This window comes from Mesoplodon densirostris, chromosome 2 (genome assembly GCF_025265405.1).
Source record: "Mesoplodon densirostris isolate mMesDen1 chromosome 2, mMesDen1 primary haplotype, whole genome shotgun sequence".
NCBI lineage: Eukaryota > Metazoa > Chordata > Mammalia > Artiodactyla > Ziphiidae > Mesoplodon > Mesoplodon densirostris.
In genome coordinates this window covers 109890137-109907175 of record NC_082662.1, presented here as the reverse complement: position 1 = coordinate 109907175, position 17039 = coordinate 109890137, and the positions used below count along the sequence as shown (strand labels likewise).

The 17039-nt window shown below is 49.5% G+C and overlaps 1 protein-coding gene across 5 annotated transcripts; it reads left to right on the top strand.

Moving 5' to 3' along the window:
* The first annotated feature begins 452 nt into the window (after positions 1 to 452).
* On the top strand, positions 453 to 16196 carry ITGA10 (integrin subunit alpha 10). Of its 5 annotated transcripts, none has more exons than XM_060090418.1 (30): positions 453 to 576; positions 2044 to 2155; positions 2355 to 2464; positions 3060 to 3151; positions 3378 to 3492; positions 4196 to 4323; positions 4495 to 4643; positions 5291 to 5441; positions 5570 to 5810; positions 5949 to 6022; positions 6254 to 6398; positions 6624 to 6772; positions 6994 to 7137; positions 7276 to 7476; positions 7777 to 7907; positions 8642 to 8808; positions 8905 to 9047; positions 9477 to 9590; positions 9787 to 9872; positions 10027 to 10168; positions 10318 to 10410; positions 10586 to 10662; positions 10822 to 10911; positions 11354 to 11438; positions 11609 to 11722; positions 11983 to 12063; positions 12209 to 12322; positions 13692 to 13787; positions 14064 to 14177; positions 14475 to 16196. In XM_060090418.1, exons 1-30 carry the CDS (start codon positions 525 to 527, stop codon positions 14538 to 14540), a joined length of 3576 nt encoding a protein of 1191 aa, XP_059946401.1. In that variant the 5' UTR covers positions 453 to 524; the 3' UTR covers positions 14541 to 16196. The 5 variants fall into 5 exon arrangements, with proteins under 5 accessions (XP_059946401.1, XP_059946400.1, XP_059946403.1 ...); XM_060090417.1 differs by having other exon boundaries at positions 7273 to 7476; XM_060090420.1 differs by having other exon boundaries at positions 5645 to 5810; positions 7273 to 7476; positions 14475 to 16195.
* The last annotated feature ends 843 nt before the right edge of the window (positions 16197 to 17039 follow it).

The window sequence follows — 17039 nt, the reverse complement described above, 5'->3', positions numbered from 1 at the left end:
GAACTAAGTGGAATGCGGATGGTAAGTCTTGGTTTGTGGGTGGGCTGTGTCTTCACATGTTGGGACTCTGAGTAGGTGGGGAAATGATACCACTGTTATCAGCTCTTTCATTTTCCATATTCCAGGTCGAGATAAATAAGGTTAGGAGGTAAAAATAATCTATCTCCCACTCCTACCTTCTATTCCAAACCTGAGGATAGCATTATTGCTAGGCAACAACAAAGGATAGAAAAAAAAGGAGGAGAAAGAAAGGACAGAAAGTCAAGAATTGTGTTCTCTTTGGATACTGAGATGATGCCTCCAGGGGGCAGCACCAAGGCAGAGAAATACACTAAAATCGCTCATTCCTCCTTTCCTTGGTCTGGGGCTCCCCACACTTCCCCACCATTACTCCTCCCATTCCTTCCAACTTTATTTTTAGCTGCCAGTGGGAGGGGGCAGGATGGGAGGGAAAGTACAGAAAACAGAGAAGGAGAGGGACAGAGGCACAGAGGACTTCTCACGCAGACAGAGACCATCCAGACATGGAGTTCCCCCTCATCCCCCACCTGTTCTTGCCTCTGATGTTCCTGACAGGTGAGGGAGGTTAACTTCTTGGTTTCTGGTGGGAATGGAAGATATATGGATTGTTTAGCATTGGGATCTTTACGGTTAAAATTCTTTGGGATTTAGGTTAAGAGGTTAACTGATTGTATGTTTCGTGTGTGTGTGTGTGTGTGTGTGTGGTGTGTGTGTGTGCGCGTACACATGCGCATGGGTTTGCATTCTTTTGCCCACACATATTACTGCCTGGCAAGGGCTGAAGCTGTCCAGTGCCTTGTGTAATATTTGTGTCCAATTAAATAAAACTTTGTCCCAAGCCCTGGAGGAGTGAGGCGACCAAAAAGAAACATGATGTGAACTTCCACATGGCTAGTCTGATTACTATTATCTCCCTCCCTACTTCTCCCTGCCCTTGGTGGTCTCTGGGTTCCTGAGACATAACTGACTAACAGTGTGGTCAGAACTCTGGGTTTATCTAACCAATGAGCTACAGTTCCTGGTCATACAGCCTTGCCAGTTTCCTGGATGCAAAAAGGCTCACATACAAAACACTTTTCTGAAAATGAGCTTGGTTTGAGACAGAGCTATAGCCATTGGTGAAAGTGGTGGTGGGGTGGCCTGACGGGGTTACTTGAAGGAACAAGCCACAGGAAAGGAACCGTGGGAGGGACAAGAGGCCTGGAATTTTTCCTCATCAGTGCCCTGTAATCTTCGTTTCCTAAAATACCAGCTCTGATTTTAAACAGATTGGGGTTGGGAGGGAAGAGTCAGCAAGAACATGATTGAGGGGGTCTTTAGAGTGGGCTGAGAGTTAAGGAAGAAATGCAAGTAGGCAGAGGGCAGTTGGGAGGGGGGATGAATTAGAAAGGAAGTGGATCGTGAGAAACTTTGGGAGTGATGGGACCCTTGGAAAGAATGTATGGCAAACCATGTATGTAGGCAGGCAAGTGGCTCCACCCAGTTAATTACCACTGAGGTTTCCAGGGCTGGAATCAGCCAGAGACCTAGACATTGGAGAAAGAGAGTGAGAGTGTAACAATGATATTGGGAGTCCAGAAGAGACAGGAAGAGAAGAAGAGACCCAGACATGCAGTGTTCACTAACCTCCTCTTGTTTTCCCTATGGTCCTGGGTTTAGGAGAATTTTTAAGGATTCACAGCTTGGAGAGGAGGATGTGTAGGAGGAATGATGTAGAAAAGAGGAACTTGACCCTTCCAGACATGTCTGTAAATGAAATTTGGGGGATAGGAATGGAAATACATCTGTGCAACAGCATGGCAGAGGGCCACAGTTTAGACATCTGGACCCAAACACAGGAAGAAAATCATCCTTGCTTGGAGTACATGACATTCACAGAGTCCAGGGCAGCTTATGAGTAAAAAGAAGGGAGATAGGCTGAGATCAAAAAGTTCCCTTCATGGTTTCTCTCTGGTTGTACCTCTGGGCATTCATTAGGCTCTCTGGCTGATTCCTGCTAACCTTATGATCCTGGCCCCCCAGGTCTCTGCTCCCCCTTTAACCTGGACGTGCATCACCCACGCCTATTTCCAGGGCCACCGGAGGCTGAATTTGGATACAGTGTCTTACAACATGTTGGGGGTGGACGCCGATGGTGAGGAGGAAACCAGAGGGCCATGGGATTGGGACTGTGATAGAGCTGTTAAAAGGGAGGCAAGGTAGATGGAAATATAAACTAATCTGTTTTTTTGGAAATGGCTGGGGCTCTAGACTTGCTGTCACCATGCCCTTTCCCTCTGGCCTATCTCAAGTGTCATATTTACGCTATGCTTGTATTCATTTCCTCCTCCCAGGATGTTGGTGGGTGCCCCCTGGGATGGGCCTTCAGGTGACCGAAGGGGGGATGTTTATCGCTGCCCTGTAGGGGGCTCCCACAATGCCCCATGTGCCAAGGGCCACTTGGGTAAGAAGACCCCTCACTCTTCCACTCCTAACCCCTAACATTGATTCACTAATAGCTTTGACCCCTTACACCTCACTTTTTTTTTATTTTTAAGTTTTTTGGAGCATAGTTGATTTACAATGCTGTGTTAGTTTCAGGGGTACAGCAAAGTGATTCAGTTATACATATACATATATTCATTCTTTTTCAGATTCTTTTCCCATATAGGTTATTATAGAAAACTGAGTAGAGTTCCCTGTGCTATATAGTAGGTCCTTGTTGATTATCTATTTTATATATAGTAGTGTGTGTATGTTAATCCCAAGCTCCTAATTTATCCCTCCCCCCTCCATGTTTCCCCTTTGGTAGCTGTAAGTTTGTTTTCAAAATCTGTGAGTCTGTTTCTGTTTTGTAAATAAGTTCATAGATAACATTAAAAAAAATTAGACTCCATATATGAGTGATATCACACCTTACTTCTTTACCTCCATATCCCATGTACTCCTCTTCCTGACTTGATCTGGACCTCTTCTCATCCTCTTCCAAAATCACCCTGAACTCAATCACCCCATCTGTGACCCCATGATCTCATGCTCTTCCACTCCACTCCAACCAGGTGACTACCCACTGGGAAATTCATCTTGTCCTGCTGTGAATATGCACCTGGGGATGTCTCTACTGGAGACAGTTGGTGATGGGGGATTCATGGTAAGCTAAGGAAAGGGTGGTGGTGGGGTCTCTGACGGTTTGTGGTAGAGAAAAGGGTGGTATGATAAGGGAAACTGGTCTATGTGGAGGGGTCAAGGAGTTAAAAACCCTAGAAAGCAAGGAGGGGCGTCTTGGGGAGTGGTCTCAATGCCTCTTTTGACAAAGAGCATGTTCTGAGGGTGCCCTCCCAAGCCTGGGAATAACTGTTTCCTCTACCCATCCCCAGGCTTGTGCCCCTCTCTGGTCTCGTGCTTGTGGCTCATCTGTCTTCAGTTCTGGGATATGTGCCCGTGTAGATGCTTCGTTCCGGCCCCAGGGAAGTCTGGCACCCACTGTACAACGTGAGCCAGGAGAAGGGCCTGAGGACTCAGTCCCTAGAACGGGGTGCAGGGTGGGAAAAAGATGGGGCCACAGGGTATGATGCTTGACAGGGGAACTGCATGGCTTATCCTCACTGCTACCTAACATGTCCGCAAAAGCTCCATGTTTCCTAACAGATGAGAATTCAGACTCTTTACCAGGTTGTGAAGGCTCCATGAACTGATTTAATCAACTTCAAAAACTCAACTCTCACTATATCCTTCATACCCTGCACCTTGGCTATAGCCTTCACCTCACCATTCTCCTATGTGTCATCTATTTTTATACCTCCATCTCTTTTTGTTTAAAGTGTTCTCCACCCAAATGCCTTCCTGTTTAGTCTCCTCTCCTCAAACATCTCCAGTCTTCAGTATCTTCTCAGTCGCTGCCTCCTTTGATTCTCCACCATCAGGACTGACCCTCCTTTTTTCTCTCACATCATATAGTGGTGCTATGTTTCTACTAGCACTTGATTCCTTCTTCTTTGTTTTTTTAGTCAATTGTATATATGCCCATCTTCTCTTTTATTCATTTTTATATTTACCCAGGACCTGGCACACTATCTTCCTTATATGTAAGAAGTGCCTAATAAATGTTTGAATTAAATGTGACCTCTTCCCTTGTTGCCCCCATGCCCAATGTCCTTTACCCCTCTGTTCCCCATCACCATACCCCTCCTCCTAGGCTGCCCCACATACATGGATGTCGTCATTGTGTTGGATGGCTCCAACAGCATCTACCCCTGGTCTGAAGTTCAGACCTTCCTGCGAAGACTAGTAGGGAGATTATTTATTGACCCGGAGCAGATACAGGTAAGAGAAGGCAACATGGATGGGCTTGGAGGGGGAGAGACAGGGAGAGAGGAGATAAATGTAGGTAGCATCTTCAGTAGTATCCAGGTGCTCATCTCCCCTCCCTCGCATACCTTCTCCACCCCCCACCCCCATACACACACTCCATTAGAGTGCACACTTTATTCTCAGGTGGGACTGGTACAGTATGGGGAGAGCTCTGTACATGAGTGGTCCCTGGGAGATTTCCGAACCAAAGAAGAAGTGGTGAGAGCAGCAAGGAACCTGAGTCGGCGGGAGGGACGAGAAACAAAGACTGCTCAAGCAATAATGATGGCCTGGTGAGGCACTGGGAAGGGCGGGTGGGAAGCCAGAAGGGTTAGGGGAGGCTTTGGAGTGCAGTGTGTACATCCCAAGATGTCTTGCCAGCTTATCTTTGTTTGCACACTAATGTAGGTGGGGGAAGGCTAAATTGGCTGTCATCGCACTCATTGCATTTCTACAAATTGTCTGTGTCTGTGTCTCTCCATGTTTCTGCTTTATTTATCTCTGCAGACAATTCTCTCTGGCTATATACCTCCACTCCCGCTTTGCTCTTGGCCCTCGGGTTTTCCACCACTCATGTCCTAGCCCATTTTCCAAACGTGACAAAACTCATCTCTGGGAAGACTCCCCTGACCTGACCATTCTCCTTTATTCTACGTTCCCTTAATATTTGTCTTCCTAAATACAATATTTGCTGAATGAATCTATGAGTGAATGGATTTTATACTTACTTGCATTGATGATATGCTGCTCTACATGTTCTATGACATTCAGACATTTGAGCTCTTACTGTGTGCCAGTCTCTACGCTAGACAGTTGGGGAGATGGGCTAAAAGGCAAGAGGCCTGGCCTCGGTGAACTGCCGACAGTGTTAAGTACTATGTGTATGTGTATCTATCTGCACACATCTGATCACACCTCACTCCTTTCTCTATCTTCTCAGCACAGAAGGATTCAGTCAGTCCCATGGGGGCCGACCAGAGGCTGCCAGGCTACTGGTGGTTGTCACTGATGGAGAGTCACATGATGGAGAGGAACTTCCTACAGCACTAAAGGCCTGCGAAGCTGGAAGAGTGACACGCTATGGGATTGCGGTGAGAACAGCTCTGGATCTGGAAGGATAGAAGGGATTGGGGAGGGTGACACTGAGGACTGGGAACTTAAGGAAAACGGACATTGACCACTTCCCAGACATCAGCCATATTCCCTTTCTTCTCTTTAGTTGGCTGTGTCCTGTACAGCTCTACCGTCTCACAGCACACAGCTAGCAGACCCCACCTTTATCTCCTGGCCCCAGGTCCTTGGTCACTACCTCCGGCGGCAGCGAGACCCCAGTTCTTTCCTGCGGGAAATCAGAGCTATTGCCAGTGATCCAGACGAGAGATTCTTCTTCAATGTCACAGATGAAGCAGCACTGACTGACATTGTGGATGCATTAGGGGACCGGATTTTTGGCCTTGAGGGTAATGATTACCCTGGAGAAACAGAGGACAGGGTAGGGGGAGTTCTGGGGTATAGGTGGGCTTCTGGAATAAGTTCAGAAGGTCAAAGGGGAAACTGTCTTCCCTTATATTGCCTCATGATGTTTTCTCACACTCAAGGGTCCCACGGAGAAAATGAAAGCTCCTTTGGGTTGGAAATGTCTCAGATTGGTTTCTCTACTCATCGGCTAAAGGTTGGACAGACTCTGACCCCTCTCAACATCTGACTCCTTCCAGCCTCTAACTCAGACAGCTTCAACCCCAGGGCTCTTCTGGATTCCTCCTTTAACCAATGTCCATGCTGACCTTCCCTTACCTCACCAACTAACCCCAGCATGCCCTCAGTGACCCTCTCACTCCTGGAGAGCTTTTTCTTCTTATTCCCCACTGTCTTTTTAGCGACCCCATCTGGTTCTGCCCTACAGGATGGGATTCTCTTCGGGATGGTAGGGGCTTATGACTGGGGGGGCTCAGTGTTATGGCTTGAAGAAGGTCGCCGCCTCTTCCCGCCACGGACGGCCCTGGAAGATGAGTTCCCCCCTGCATTGCAGAACCATGCAGCCTACCTGGGTGAGTAGCAGAGAGCTGCAAAGGATTAGACGGTGGAGGGGGGGAAAAATGCTTCCTCAGTGGGGGGTGGGATGGAGGGTATAAGGTACTCACTCTTAACTCATGCAATTTCTCACTGATCTCCTGCTACCTTCCTTTGGGACCCCCTTCTGTGCCTTTAGGGAAACCTCCTACTCTGACCCCATCTTCTTTCCCTTTCACCCCCGATTCCTTGTCCACTTCTAGGTTACTCTGTTTCCTCCATGCTTTTGCGGGGTGGACGCCGCCTCTTTCTCTCAGGAGCTCCTCGGTTTAGACATCGAGGAAAGGTCATCGCCTTCCAGCTTAAGAAAGATGGGGCTGTGAGGGTCGCCCAGAGCCTCCAGGGGGAGCAGGTAGGGCATCCAAGGGAGGGTGAGACCCTTGGCTTCGGAGGGACCTTCAGGCTGTGGGGGAAGAGAGTGAAGGGACAAGAGAGGGGCCTTAAAAGTCTGTGTTGAATTCTGGTTGGCAGAGTCTGTCAGGGATGTGAGGAGCAGATTGGCAGGTGCTTCCTAATTGTCCATAATCTTGCCTTCCCTTTCCTCTGGGGTCACCACTACCCACCGCTCTCCAGATTGGCTCGTACTTTGGCAGTGAGCTCTGCCCATTGGATACGGATGGGGATGGAACAACTGACGTCTTGCTTGTGGCTGCCCCCATGTTCCTGGGGCCCCAGAACAAGGAGACAGGACGTGTTTATGTGTATCTGGTGGGCCAGGTGAGACTTGCTGGGATACCCTAGAACTTGTCTGTGGGGGCAAAGGGAGTGAGGGAAGGCACACACATTTGAGGGCTGGCTGAGAGGTTGGGACTGTCAAATCAGCATCTTCTGTCTTCTCCTCACCTCCACCAGCAGTCCTTGCTGACACTCCAGGGAACACTTCAGCCAGAACCCCCGCAGGATGCTCGGTTTGGCTTTGCCATGGCTGCCCTTCCTGATCTGAACCAAGATGGTTTTGCTGATGTGGCTATGGGAGCGCCCCTGGAGGATGGGCACCGTGGAGCACTGTACCTCTATCACGGGACCCAGAGTGGAGTCAAGCCCTGTCCTGCCCAGGTCAGGAGTGCCCCGACGAGGCAGGGACATGGTGGGAGGAAGGGGAAAGGAGGTGCACCCTTTGGTCATCATTGCTCCCCTGGGCTTGAGACCCAAACGGAACAAGTGCCTTTTTCATCAGTAGTCAAAAAGGTGAGGCGGTGGGGTAGGAAACATGTTGTTGTACTAGAGACTCCTGAACACAGGCAAGTTTCTCTCATTCCTCCTCGTGCCTGAGGGGAGAATGAGAAAAAGCCAGGCGGGAGGCCTGGGAAACCAGCTGTGTGAGTCTCTGCTCAGTGTCTCCTCTCTCCCTCTCAGCGGATTGCTGCTGTCTCCATGCCACAGGCCCTCAGCTACTTTGGCCGAAGTGTGGATGGCCGGTTAGATCTGGATGGAGATGACCTGGTAGATGTCGCTGTGGGTGCCCAAGGGGCAGCCATCCTGCTCAGGTGAGTGGCCCCAGCTCAGGTGGCAGTAGACAGCACGGCAGCATGGTTAAAAGCGAGGGCTTTGGAGTCACAAAGTTACATTTGGCTTTCTTGATCAACTTACTCTGTGCCTCCGTTTCCTAGTTTATAAAATGGGAATAATAATCGTACCTGTCTTAGAGGTTTGTTGTGAGGATTAAACGCGATAATCTGTGAAAAGATCTAAACACAGTGCCTAGCACACGGCAAGTGCTGATTAAATGTTAGCTATTGGGACTTGCCTGGTGGTGCAGTGGTTAAGAATCCGCCTGCCAATGCAGGGGACATGGGTTCAAGCCCTGGTCCGGGAAGATCCCACATGCCGCGGAGCAACTAAGCCCGTGCGCCACAACTACTAAGCCCGCGTACCACAACTACTGAAACCCACACACCTAGAGCCCATGCTCCGCAACGGGAGAGGCCACTGCAATGAGAAGCCCATGCACCAAGGCCAAGAGTAGCCCCTGCTCGCCGCAGCTAGAGAGAAAGCCCACACGCAGCAGTGAAGACCTAGGCAGCCAAAAATAAAAATAAATTAATTTTTTAAAAATGTTAGCTATTATCTTACTTCTGTCAGAAGGTTCAGGGGAGGCGGACACATGTGTCCCCTAGCTCCTTATTCTTTCCTTTGACCTCAGGGAGGCAAACACTGGGGACTGCCTTTCTCAAAGGGCTTTCTTCCCTCTGCTGGACTTTCTTTCCCACCCTGTTCCCAGCTCCCGGCCCATTGTCCACCTGGCCCCTTCACTGGATGTGACCCCGCCGGCCATCAGTGTGGTTCAGAGGGACTGCAAGCGACGCAGCCAGGAGGCAGCCTGCCTATCCGCAGCCCTTTGCTTCCAAGTGACCTCCCGCACTCCCGGCCGCTGGGATCGCCAATTCCGTGAGTGACTAGCGTGCGTGCTAGGCAGCTCTCAACCCCTTGCCTGCCATGGTCTTGGGACCCCTCTCCACCTGCGCTCTTGCCTGCCCCATTCAGATGTGCGGTTCACAGCATCGCTGGATGAGTGGACAGCTGGGGCCCGTGCAGCGTTTGACGGCTCTGGCCAGAGGCTGTCCCCTCGGCGGCTCCGGCTCAGTGTGGGGACTATCACTTGTGAGCCACTGCACTTCCATGTGCTGGTGAGGAGGGGGCAGGAACTGCTTTGCATCAGGGCCTGGGAGTGAGAAGAAGACTGGATCAGAGGGAGGACTTTCTGCTGGATCGGCAAGAAAGCCAGAGTCAGGAAAGTGAGAAAGAGCAGACTGTGGAGTCAGGCTGATCTGGGTTTGAATCCTGCTCTGCCGTTTACCACCTATGAATTCTGGCAAGTCATATAACCTGCAAACCTTAGTTTCCTTGCCTGAAAAGGGGGGATAATAATAACAACTACAAAATAGGAGTTAGCTGTCTTAGAATTAAATGTAATAGTATTGATAAAACCTTAGGACAGTGCCCAGCACCTAGAAAGTGCTCAGTAAATATCGCCATCATTATCACATTCTGCTAGGATTCCTGGGTCGTATCCCTAATCCTGGCTCCCCATGATCCTTGACTCTGGTTTCTCTCAGGATACATCAGATTACCTCCGGCCAGTGGCCTTGACTGTGACCTTTGCTTTGGACAACACCACAAAGCCAGGGCCTGTGCTGGATGAGGGCTCACCCACCTCCATACGAAAGCTGGTCAGAAGTGCCAAGCCCTGCCCTGCCCTGGGTCCCAACACTGCCCTTCTCAGTGAATTCAAGAGAAAGGGGAGGGAGGAGACATGAGATCACAGTGAAATCTAACTTGGGCACCCACTCTTTTCACTTTTCCCTCAATCCCATTCCTTTCTCCCACGCCTTCCTCTCAGCCCTCAGCCCCTTCTCTCTCCTCTAGGTCCCCTTCTCGAAGGACTGTGGCCCTGACAATGAATGTGTCACAGATCTGGTACTTCGAGCTAATATGGACATCAGAGGCTCCAGGTGGGGTGGACGTGAACTGGCCAAATGGGGGTGACCCGAGACAGATCAGAAGGGACTTGAAGGGAGATGGAGAGTTGTTTCTTGCCCAGGAAGACAGAAGCGAGGCTTCTGGCGCTCCTTCAACTCTGGGCTCTCTTTTATCCACGACTCCTAGGAAGGACCCATTCGTGGTTCGAGGTGGTCGGAGGAAAGTGCTGGTGTCAGCAACTCTGAAGAACAGGAAGGAAAATGCCTACAACACTAGCCTGAGTCTCAGCTTCTCCAGAAACCTTCACCTATCCAGTTTTACTCCTCAGGTGCCCTTGGAGGAGGGAATATGGGAGGAGGATGATTGGGGTACTGGCTGTGAGGGGCCCTAGGGAAAGGCTTGCAGTGTTTAGAGGCTGCAGGCAGGAGGGCAGTTGCAGCCCCACCTTAGCCTCCACCCCCCTTCCTCTGCTCTCAGGGGGACGGCCCAGTGAAGGTGGAGTGTGCAGCCCCTTCCCCTCATGCCCGCCTCTGCAGCGTGGGGCATCCTGTCTTCCAGGCTGGAGCCAAGGTGAGTTGGGGCCCAGGATGAGAAAGGGCCTCTGAGAGATCAGGGGCTGGAATCTGATCTAAACTCAGATCCTAAACTCCCAGGGCCTGGGAGTTTAGGAAAGGAGGCACACAAGAGCTCCTGTTCCTCTGTAGTTGTCCCATGAGGAGACATCTACCATGTCCCTCTCCCCCAGGTGACCTTTCTGCTAGAGTTTGAGTTTAGCTGCTCCTTCCTCCTGAGCCAGGTCCTTGTGAGGCTGACTGCCACCAGGTGAGAACAATGGGCATTTCCTCCCAGGCCTCTCCTGTTGGGTCTTGGTGGTGGTGGTGTGCGGGTGGGAGCAGGGGTGGAAACAGCGTGACTCCTTTACTCTAGAGAGGGGTGTCTGAGACAGGGCTGGGATGCGAGCCTCTCCCCCTGACCCTACAGCAATAGCCTGGAGAGAAATGGCACGCTTCATGATAACACAGCCCAGACCTCAGCCTACATCCAGTATGAGCCTCACCTCCTATTCTCTAGGTATGGCTCAGCTCCCCCACTGAGACCCCATTCTGACCCCAGACTCATACTCTTTATGTTTCCCCCCTCTCCCTCCATGTGCTTCAGTGTTCCCAAACACCAAACCCTTAGGGCTGCTCTATCTTTTTGCCCTCAGTCCCACTCATGCTGAAGCTTCTCTTAAGCACCTTTCTTTCTTAGGTATAGGTATACCTATGCATCCTAGTTGTAGGGCTTTGCTGGGCCCTGGGGGTTGGAGCTGGTGTGATGGGATATGGGATGTGGCCATAAAGTTTGTACCAAGTCTGTGTCATGTCTCATTTCTATCTTCTCTATGTACCCCCATCTGTTTATCCATGTGCTGGCCCTACCTTCCCTGAATCCATGTCTGTGTGCTGATCATGTGCCCCTGTGTCTGTGTCATGGCTGTGACCATGTGCTTCCTGACTTGGTGTCCACGCAGTGAGTCCACTCTGCACCGCTATGAGGTTCACCCATATGGGACCCTCCCAGTGGGCCCTGGCCCTGAATTCAAAACCACTCTTAGGGTGAGAAGCTGGAGGGACCTTGGCCTAAGCAGAGGGAGGGGGAGGAGTTCCTGGGAAAAGGATGGGAGGAGTCTCTCTTAGATTTCAGTGGTATCGAGGGTAAAGGGGAACAGATGAGGAAGGGTCTTTCTCTGTCTCTCACCTCTTCCCATTTCCAATCCTCCTTTTAGGTTCAGAACCTTGGCTGCTATGTGGTCAGTGGCCTCATCATCTCAGCCCTCCTTCCAGCTGTGGCCCATGGGGGCAATTACTTCCTGTCACTGTCTCAAGTCATCACTAACAATGTGAGTCTGGGCTAGGGGCGTATGGAACCCTGCCATCTTGATTTGGTGGACTCACCCAGCTCCCAGTGTCCTGGGTCACTGCTCTCAGGGCTCCTCCCTCCCTGGGGGCGCCTTTCTTTCACATATGTAGCTTCTTTGAGAAGAAAGAAAGGGATCACCCAGGGGAGAACTACAAGAGTGTGGGTGGTGTGCTCCTGCTCAGCCTGGAGTGGCCGGCCTCTCACCATCAAGAGGGTCCCTCAAGTTGGATCTTCCTCTAGGCAAGCTGCACAGTGCAGAACCTGACTGAGCCCCCAGAGCCCCCTGTGCATCCAGAGGAGCTTCAGCACACAAGCTGGCTGGTATGAGTCACAAGAGGGTGAAGAAGTGTCCAGAGTGGGAATGCAGGGGGGAGCAGTAGAGTTTGGAGCCTTGGGCTGGAGAGTAGAGTGGGGAGTGAGGGATATTTCCACCCCAGCGTCCTGATCTGTCTCTCTCTTCTGGTAGAATGGGAACAATTCCCGGTGTCAGGTCATGAGGTGCCACCTTGGACGACTGGCAAAGGGGACTGAGGTCTCTGTTGGACTACTGAGGCTGGTTCACAATGAATTTTTCCGAAGGGTAAACTTTTCCTTTTCCACTGCTTTCCCCTGCTGCTCCTATCTGAGACTTTAGCATAGCCTTTTCCAGTAGACAGACTCATGTTCAAGTTCGAGCTTTGCCTCCTACTCACAAAGTTATTTCATTTTTCTAAGTTTCTTTCTCCTTATCTCTAAAATGGGGAAGAAAAGACCTACTTCATGGGGTTGTTGTAAAGACTAAGTGAATAATGAGATGAACTCACTAGAAGCTAGTTACTATTCTTGTATTTTCCTCCATTTATCAACTCTTAGTGTTATATCAATAATCAATCAACATTTATAGGATACCTAAATTCAATCAACCCATCAAATGCCTGCTATATAAAAAGCCCTCTATTAGGTAGACACTGAGGAGAATATCCCCAACATTTAGCACCATGCCTAACTCATTGTAGTGATTTAATACATTTTTATTAAATGAATGAGTAAATAGTTGATATTACATGCAGGGTAAGCATGGAGGGTAGTGGGAAGTGATATTGTATAGTGAAAGAGATCTAGATTATGAAAGTTCTTTAAAGCCGGGAAGATGAAATCGAACCTAATATGATAGGCAGTCAGGAGTCGTGTGAGTTCCTGAGCAGGGAAATGACCTCTTAATTATAACAGCTGTTTAGTACTAGGGGTTTATATTGTGCTTTCCCGTGTTCCGTATACTTTGAATTACACAAGGTCCCTGGGATGTAGGCATCTTTCAGGGAAGTTAAGTCTGACAGGCCATGCTTCCCTAAGTCTGGTTCTCTCTTTATCTCTCTTTGGTATCCTTTTTTCATTCATTTATTTATTCTTTTAACAAAGATTTATTGAGAAACTGTGCTAGGCACTAGGGACACATAAATTGCTAACACACAACCCTTGACCTCAAGGATCTTATAGTTCAGAGGTGAAAGACAGAGAAGTAAACAGAATATTATAACCTGATCCAGGGTGATGGGGGTTAGGAGGGAACACTTCCCTACTTCCCAGAGGGGATGACATCTAAAGGAAGGGTAAGAGTTAGCCAAAGAAAGAGGAGTTGAATGCATTTCAGGTAGAGCCAACAGAGTATATGAAGGGCCATAGGCTTTCCATCTGTTACCCTTCTTTTCTTTCCCCATCGGTCTCCAACCTTTTCCTCTGGTTTTGAACGTCCTGGAAGTTGTGCCCCTCAGCCTCATCTTGGCCATTAGGGTTCTGAGAGCCTTATCACCTGATGATGGCTCACTTTATTTTTTAAAAATTTTTTTTGAATTTTATTTTATTTTTTTATACAGCAGATTCTTATTAGTTATCCATTTTATACATATATTAGTCAATCCCAATCTCCCAGTTCAGATGATGGCTCACTTTAAATGTCTTTCCATTCACAGGCCAAATTCAAGTCTCTGACAGTGGTCAGCACCTTCGAGCTGGGAACTGAGGAGGGCAGTGTCCTACAGCTGACTGAAGCCTCCCGTTGGAGTGAGGTGGGGCTGGAGACTGAGTCTGAGAGTTGTGGAACTAGTAAGGGTGGCAGTGGCCTAAGGGCACCTGTGAGCTTTTTCAGAACAGAGGTGTCTTCACTAGGCAGCAGTCAGGGAGTCAGAAGCGATAAATCAGAATGGTGGGGTCCCACTGCCTCCATTCCTACCTCAGTCTCTTTCCTTTTAGTCTTCTGTTTTGCGGCTGGCTTTGCTACAATGTGGGGTGAGGCTAGCTGGGCAAAAGGGTGGAAATAAAAAACAACTCTCCTTCCTATGCAGAGCCTCCTGGAGGTGATTCAGTCCCGCCCTGTCCTCATCTCCCTGTGGATCCTCATTGGCAGTGCCCTGGGAGGGCTGCTTCTGCTTGCTCTCCTTGTCTTCTGCCTTTGGAAGGTAAGCACTGCTGTCGTGGGGAGTAGGGGGCATGGTGCTCATGAATTAAGGAATCCTTGATTATAGCCGGGAGAACTGGATTTGTGCTGGGCAGCTAAGCAGGCTGTGGGTGTCATGCCCAGATCTCCTTCACTGTCCTCCACAAATGTTGGTTGAATTAAACTAAGCCAAATAAAATAAATTTGAATCTCAGTTTTGGAAGCAGAACAAAATTGAAGACTTCAGATACATCTGAGGGCTGTTGGCCGGGTCCCCAGGCAGGGCATTTGGTGAAGACTCTTATCTCTTTCCCTACAGCTTGGCTTCTTTGCCCGTAAGAAAATCCCCGAGGAAGAAAAAAGAGAAGAGAAATTGGAGCAATGAATGTAGAATAAAGCCCTAGAAAGTCCTCCCTGGCAGCTTCTCCAAAAGACTTGCATAACAGCAGAGGTTTGGGGGCTCAGATGGGACAAGAAGAAGCCTCTGGACTATCTCCCCAGACCTGCAGCCTGACTTGACCTTTGAGTCATGAGGATGCTGCTGGCAAGAGATGAGGCCTTACCTCAGACGAGAAGGGCTGGCACTAAACACTCCTACCCTGTGCTTCCCTCCTTACCATCCTGGTTCCAGAGCCAACACTGGGGCCTTAGTGTAGGGCCCTTTTTTCCCCATCCCCAGGAATCAAGAATTTTTTGCCTAGGTCCCTGACTTCTTTCAGTTTCCCTCTACATCCTCCCTCACAATTTGGAAAGAACGAGGGTTATCTTCCTCCATTTCCCACCTCTCACCTTCCTGCCTTCTCCCCACTCCACAGGAGAGAGCTGACGTTGGCTTGAACGAAGTAAAGTCAACATCTGCTGCTTTCCTGTGGAGTCTGGTGATTCAGAGGGCCGGATGGGGAGAGTCAACAGGAAAAAAGGAGGGAGGAGGAAAAGCCACAAGAGACATTCTGTACAATTCCAAGGAACAGAGAAGCCTTTAGACAGGCAACTGCCATCCCCCTGAAACCTGAGACTTTGGTGGTGCACTCGCCCGCCCTCAGGTGCTGGTGAAACGGAGCTGCCCCAGGCCTGCTGGGTAAGGGTTTCCCAACTCTCCAGCCTTCCCTGGGAGCAAAGCCAGAGCTGGGTGCCCGATTCTCTGGAGCCAGGGGCCCCCACGTGGCTAGAGCTGGAATAACAGAGAAGACTGGATACCCTAGGCAGTCTTCTCTCTCAGGCCTCACACACTCATGAGCCCTCCTTGGAGCCTCCTTATAGAAACTAGAGAGAAGGGAGTTGATGGTGGGAAACGCTTTCACCTTACTAGATTTGGGAAGCAGCAGCTCCATGGGGTCTGAATTAAGGAAGAAGCTGAAGTAGGTGGCAAGAGGTCTCTGGGAAGGAAGCCCTTACTTACTTGGCACTGTTTATGTAGCACAAATAGCTCCTAGGAAAAGTTTCTGGGGCATCTCCAGTCATACCTTGTAGGGCTTCTCTGGTACAATCAGTTGGACAGCCCTTGCTTGATGTTTACTGGAAATTCTCAAGTTAGTTTCTATCTCTGGACCACCCCACCACCTGCCTCCCATTTTTTGGTCATGGCCAGTAAAGAGAATTGGTTTCTCATTGACAACTGGGTAACACTGTTCTCTGTAATCAAGACTTTGGACACCAAAGTTAGTTACTGGTCTCCAGAGGGCAGCTCTGACAGCCATTTAAAGAATTAGCACCCATTTAGAGCTGAGAAGAGAGGGGACCCGATTGGGCAGTTGACTAGCCGCCACAGACTCTGTCCTCCAGGGCTGTTCTTGAGATCTGGTCACAGTGTTTATTTTGGCATGTCTCTGGCCTTTTGCAGACAACATTGTCTCTGTTTCCTAGCAGGGTAGACAGTATATCAGATGGTCAGAACAAATAAAAGTTCAGTGTCAAATGACTTCTGGCTCTATTTGAGTTCCCTGGGATATAGACTGTTCACAAAGGGTGAGAGGTGGAGTCTCGGTTTACCTTGAGACCTTATACAATTGAGTCCCTGGAAGGCAAGGTTATGAAGTATTTGAAATGTTTTCTGTGACTCTCCCACTGGAGATGTACTCTAGCCTCCTGCAATCCTCACCTACTTAAGTGAGCGTAGAGTGTAAAATGTGTAGGTTTGGTAAACACATAGGCCTATACTGAAATCCCAGGTCTGCCATTTATGAGCTAAGCAGCTTTGGGCAAGTCATAACTACCCTGAGGCTCAGATAAAAGGCTGTGTAGAGCAGTGGTTAAGAATGAAGACAGAGGCTTCCCTGGTGGTGCAGTGGTTGAGAGTCCGCCTGCCGATGCAGGGGACACGGGTTCGTGCCCCGGTCCAGGAGGATCCCACATGCCGCGGAGCGGCTGGGCCCGTGAGTCATGGCCGCTGAGCCTGCGTGTCCGGAGCCTGTGCTCTGCAACTGGAGAGGCCACAACAGTGAGAGGCCCGCGTACCGCAAAAAAAAAAAAAAAAAGAATGAAGACAGACTTGGGTTTAAATCTAAGCTTTACCACTTAAATCCTGCTTGACCTTGAACAGATTTAACTTCTCAATGTCTTGACTTTCTTGACTTTAAACTTATTAGGGTTGTGAGGACTAAATGAGATGATTCAAGTGAACATATAGTAAGTACTTAATAAATGGTAACTATTGTTATAGTTACCTGGCCTATTAGGCTGGGACAACCATTCTGTGCCAAGCTGGTGAGTTATTTTGTGGCAGGAGGATCCATGGTGGCCCTTAGTACAATTCATATAGGCTATAGTTTGATCAACATTTATGCAGCACACTTGTTTCTGGGGCAAGGACTAAGGCCATGGTTATGTTGACAGATTTCCCCTCTTTATCCCCAGTCAGCCTGCAAAGGGTGATGGATATCCTTGA

Excerpts from the sequence above, each read along its gene's own strand:
- ITGA10 (XM_060090417.1), top strand. The coding sequence starts at position 525 with ATGGAGTTCCCCCTCATCCCCCACCTGTTCTTGCCTCTGATGTTCCTG. Across the intron at positions 7,908-8,641 it reads GGGGCAGCCATCCTGCTCAG|CTCCCGGCCCATTGTCCACC; the intron begins GTGAGTGGCCCC and ends CCCTGTTCCCAG. Across the intron at positions 9,873-10,026 it reads ATGGACATCAGAGGCTCCAG|GAAGGACCCATTCGTGGTTC; the intron begins GTGGGGTGGACG and ends CACGACTCCTAG.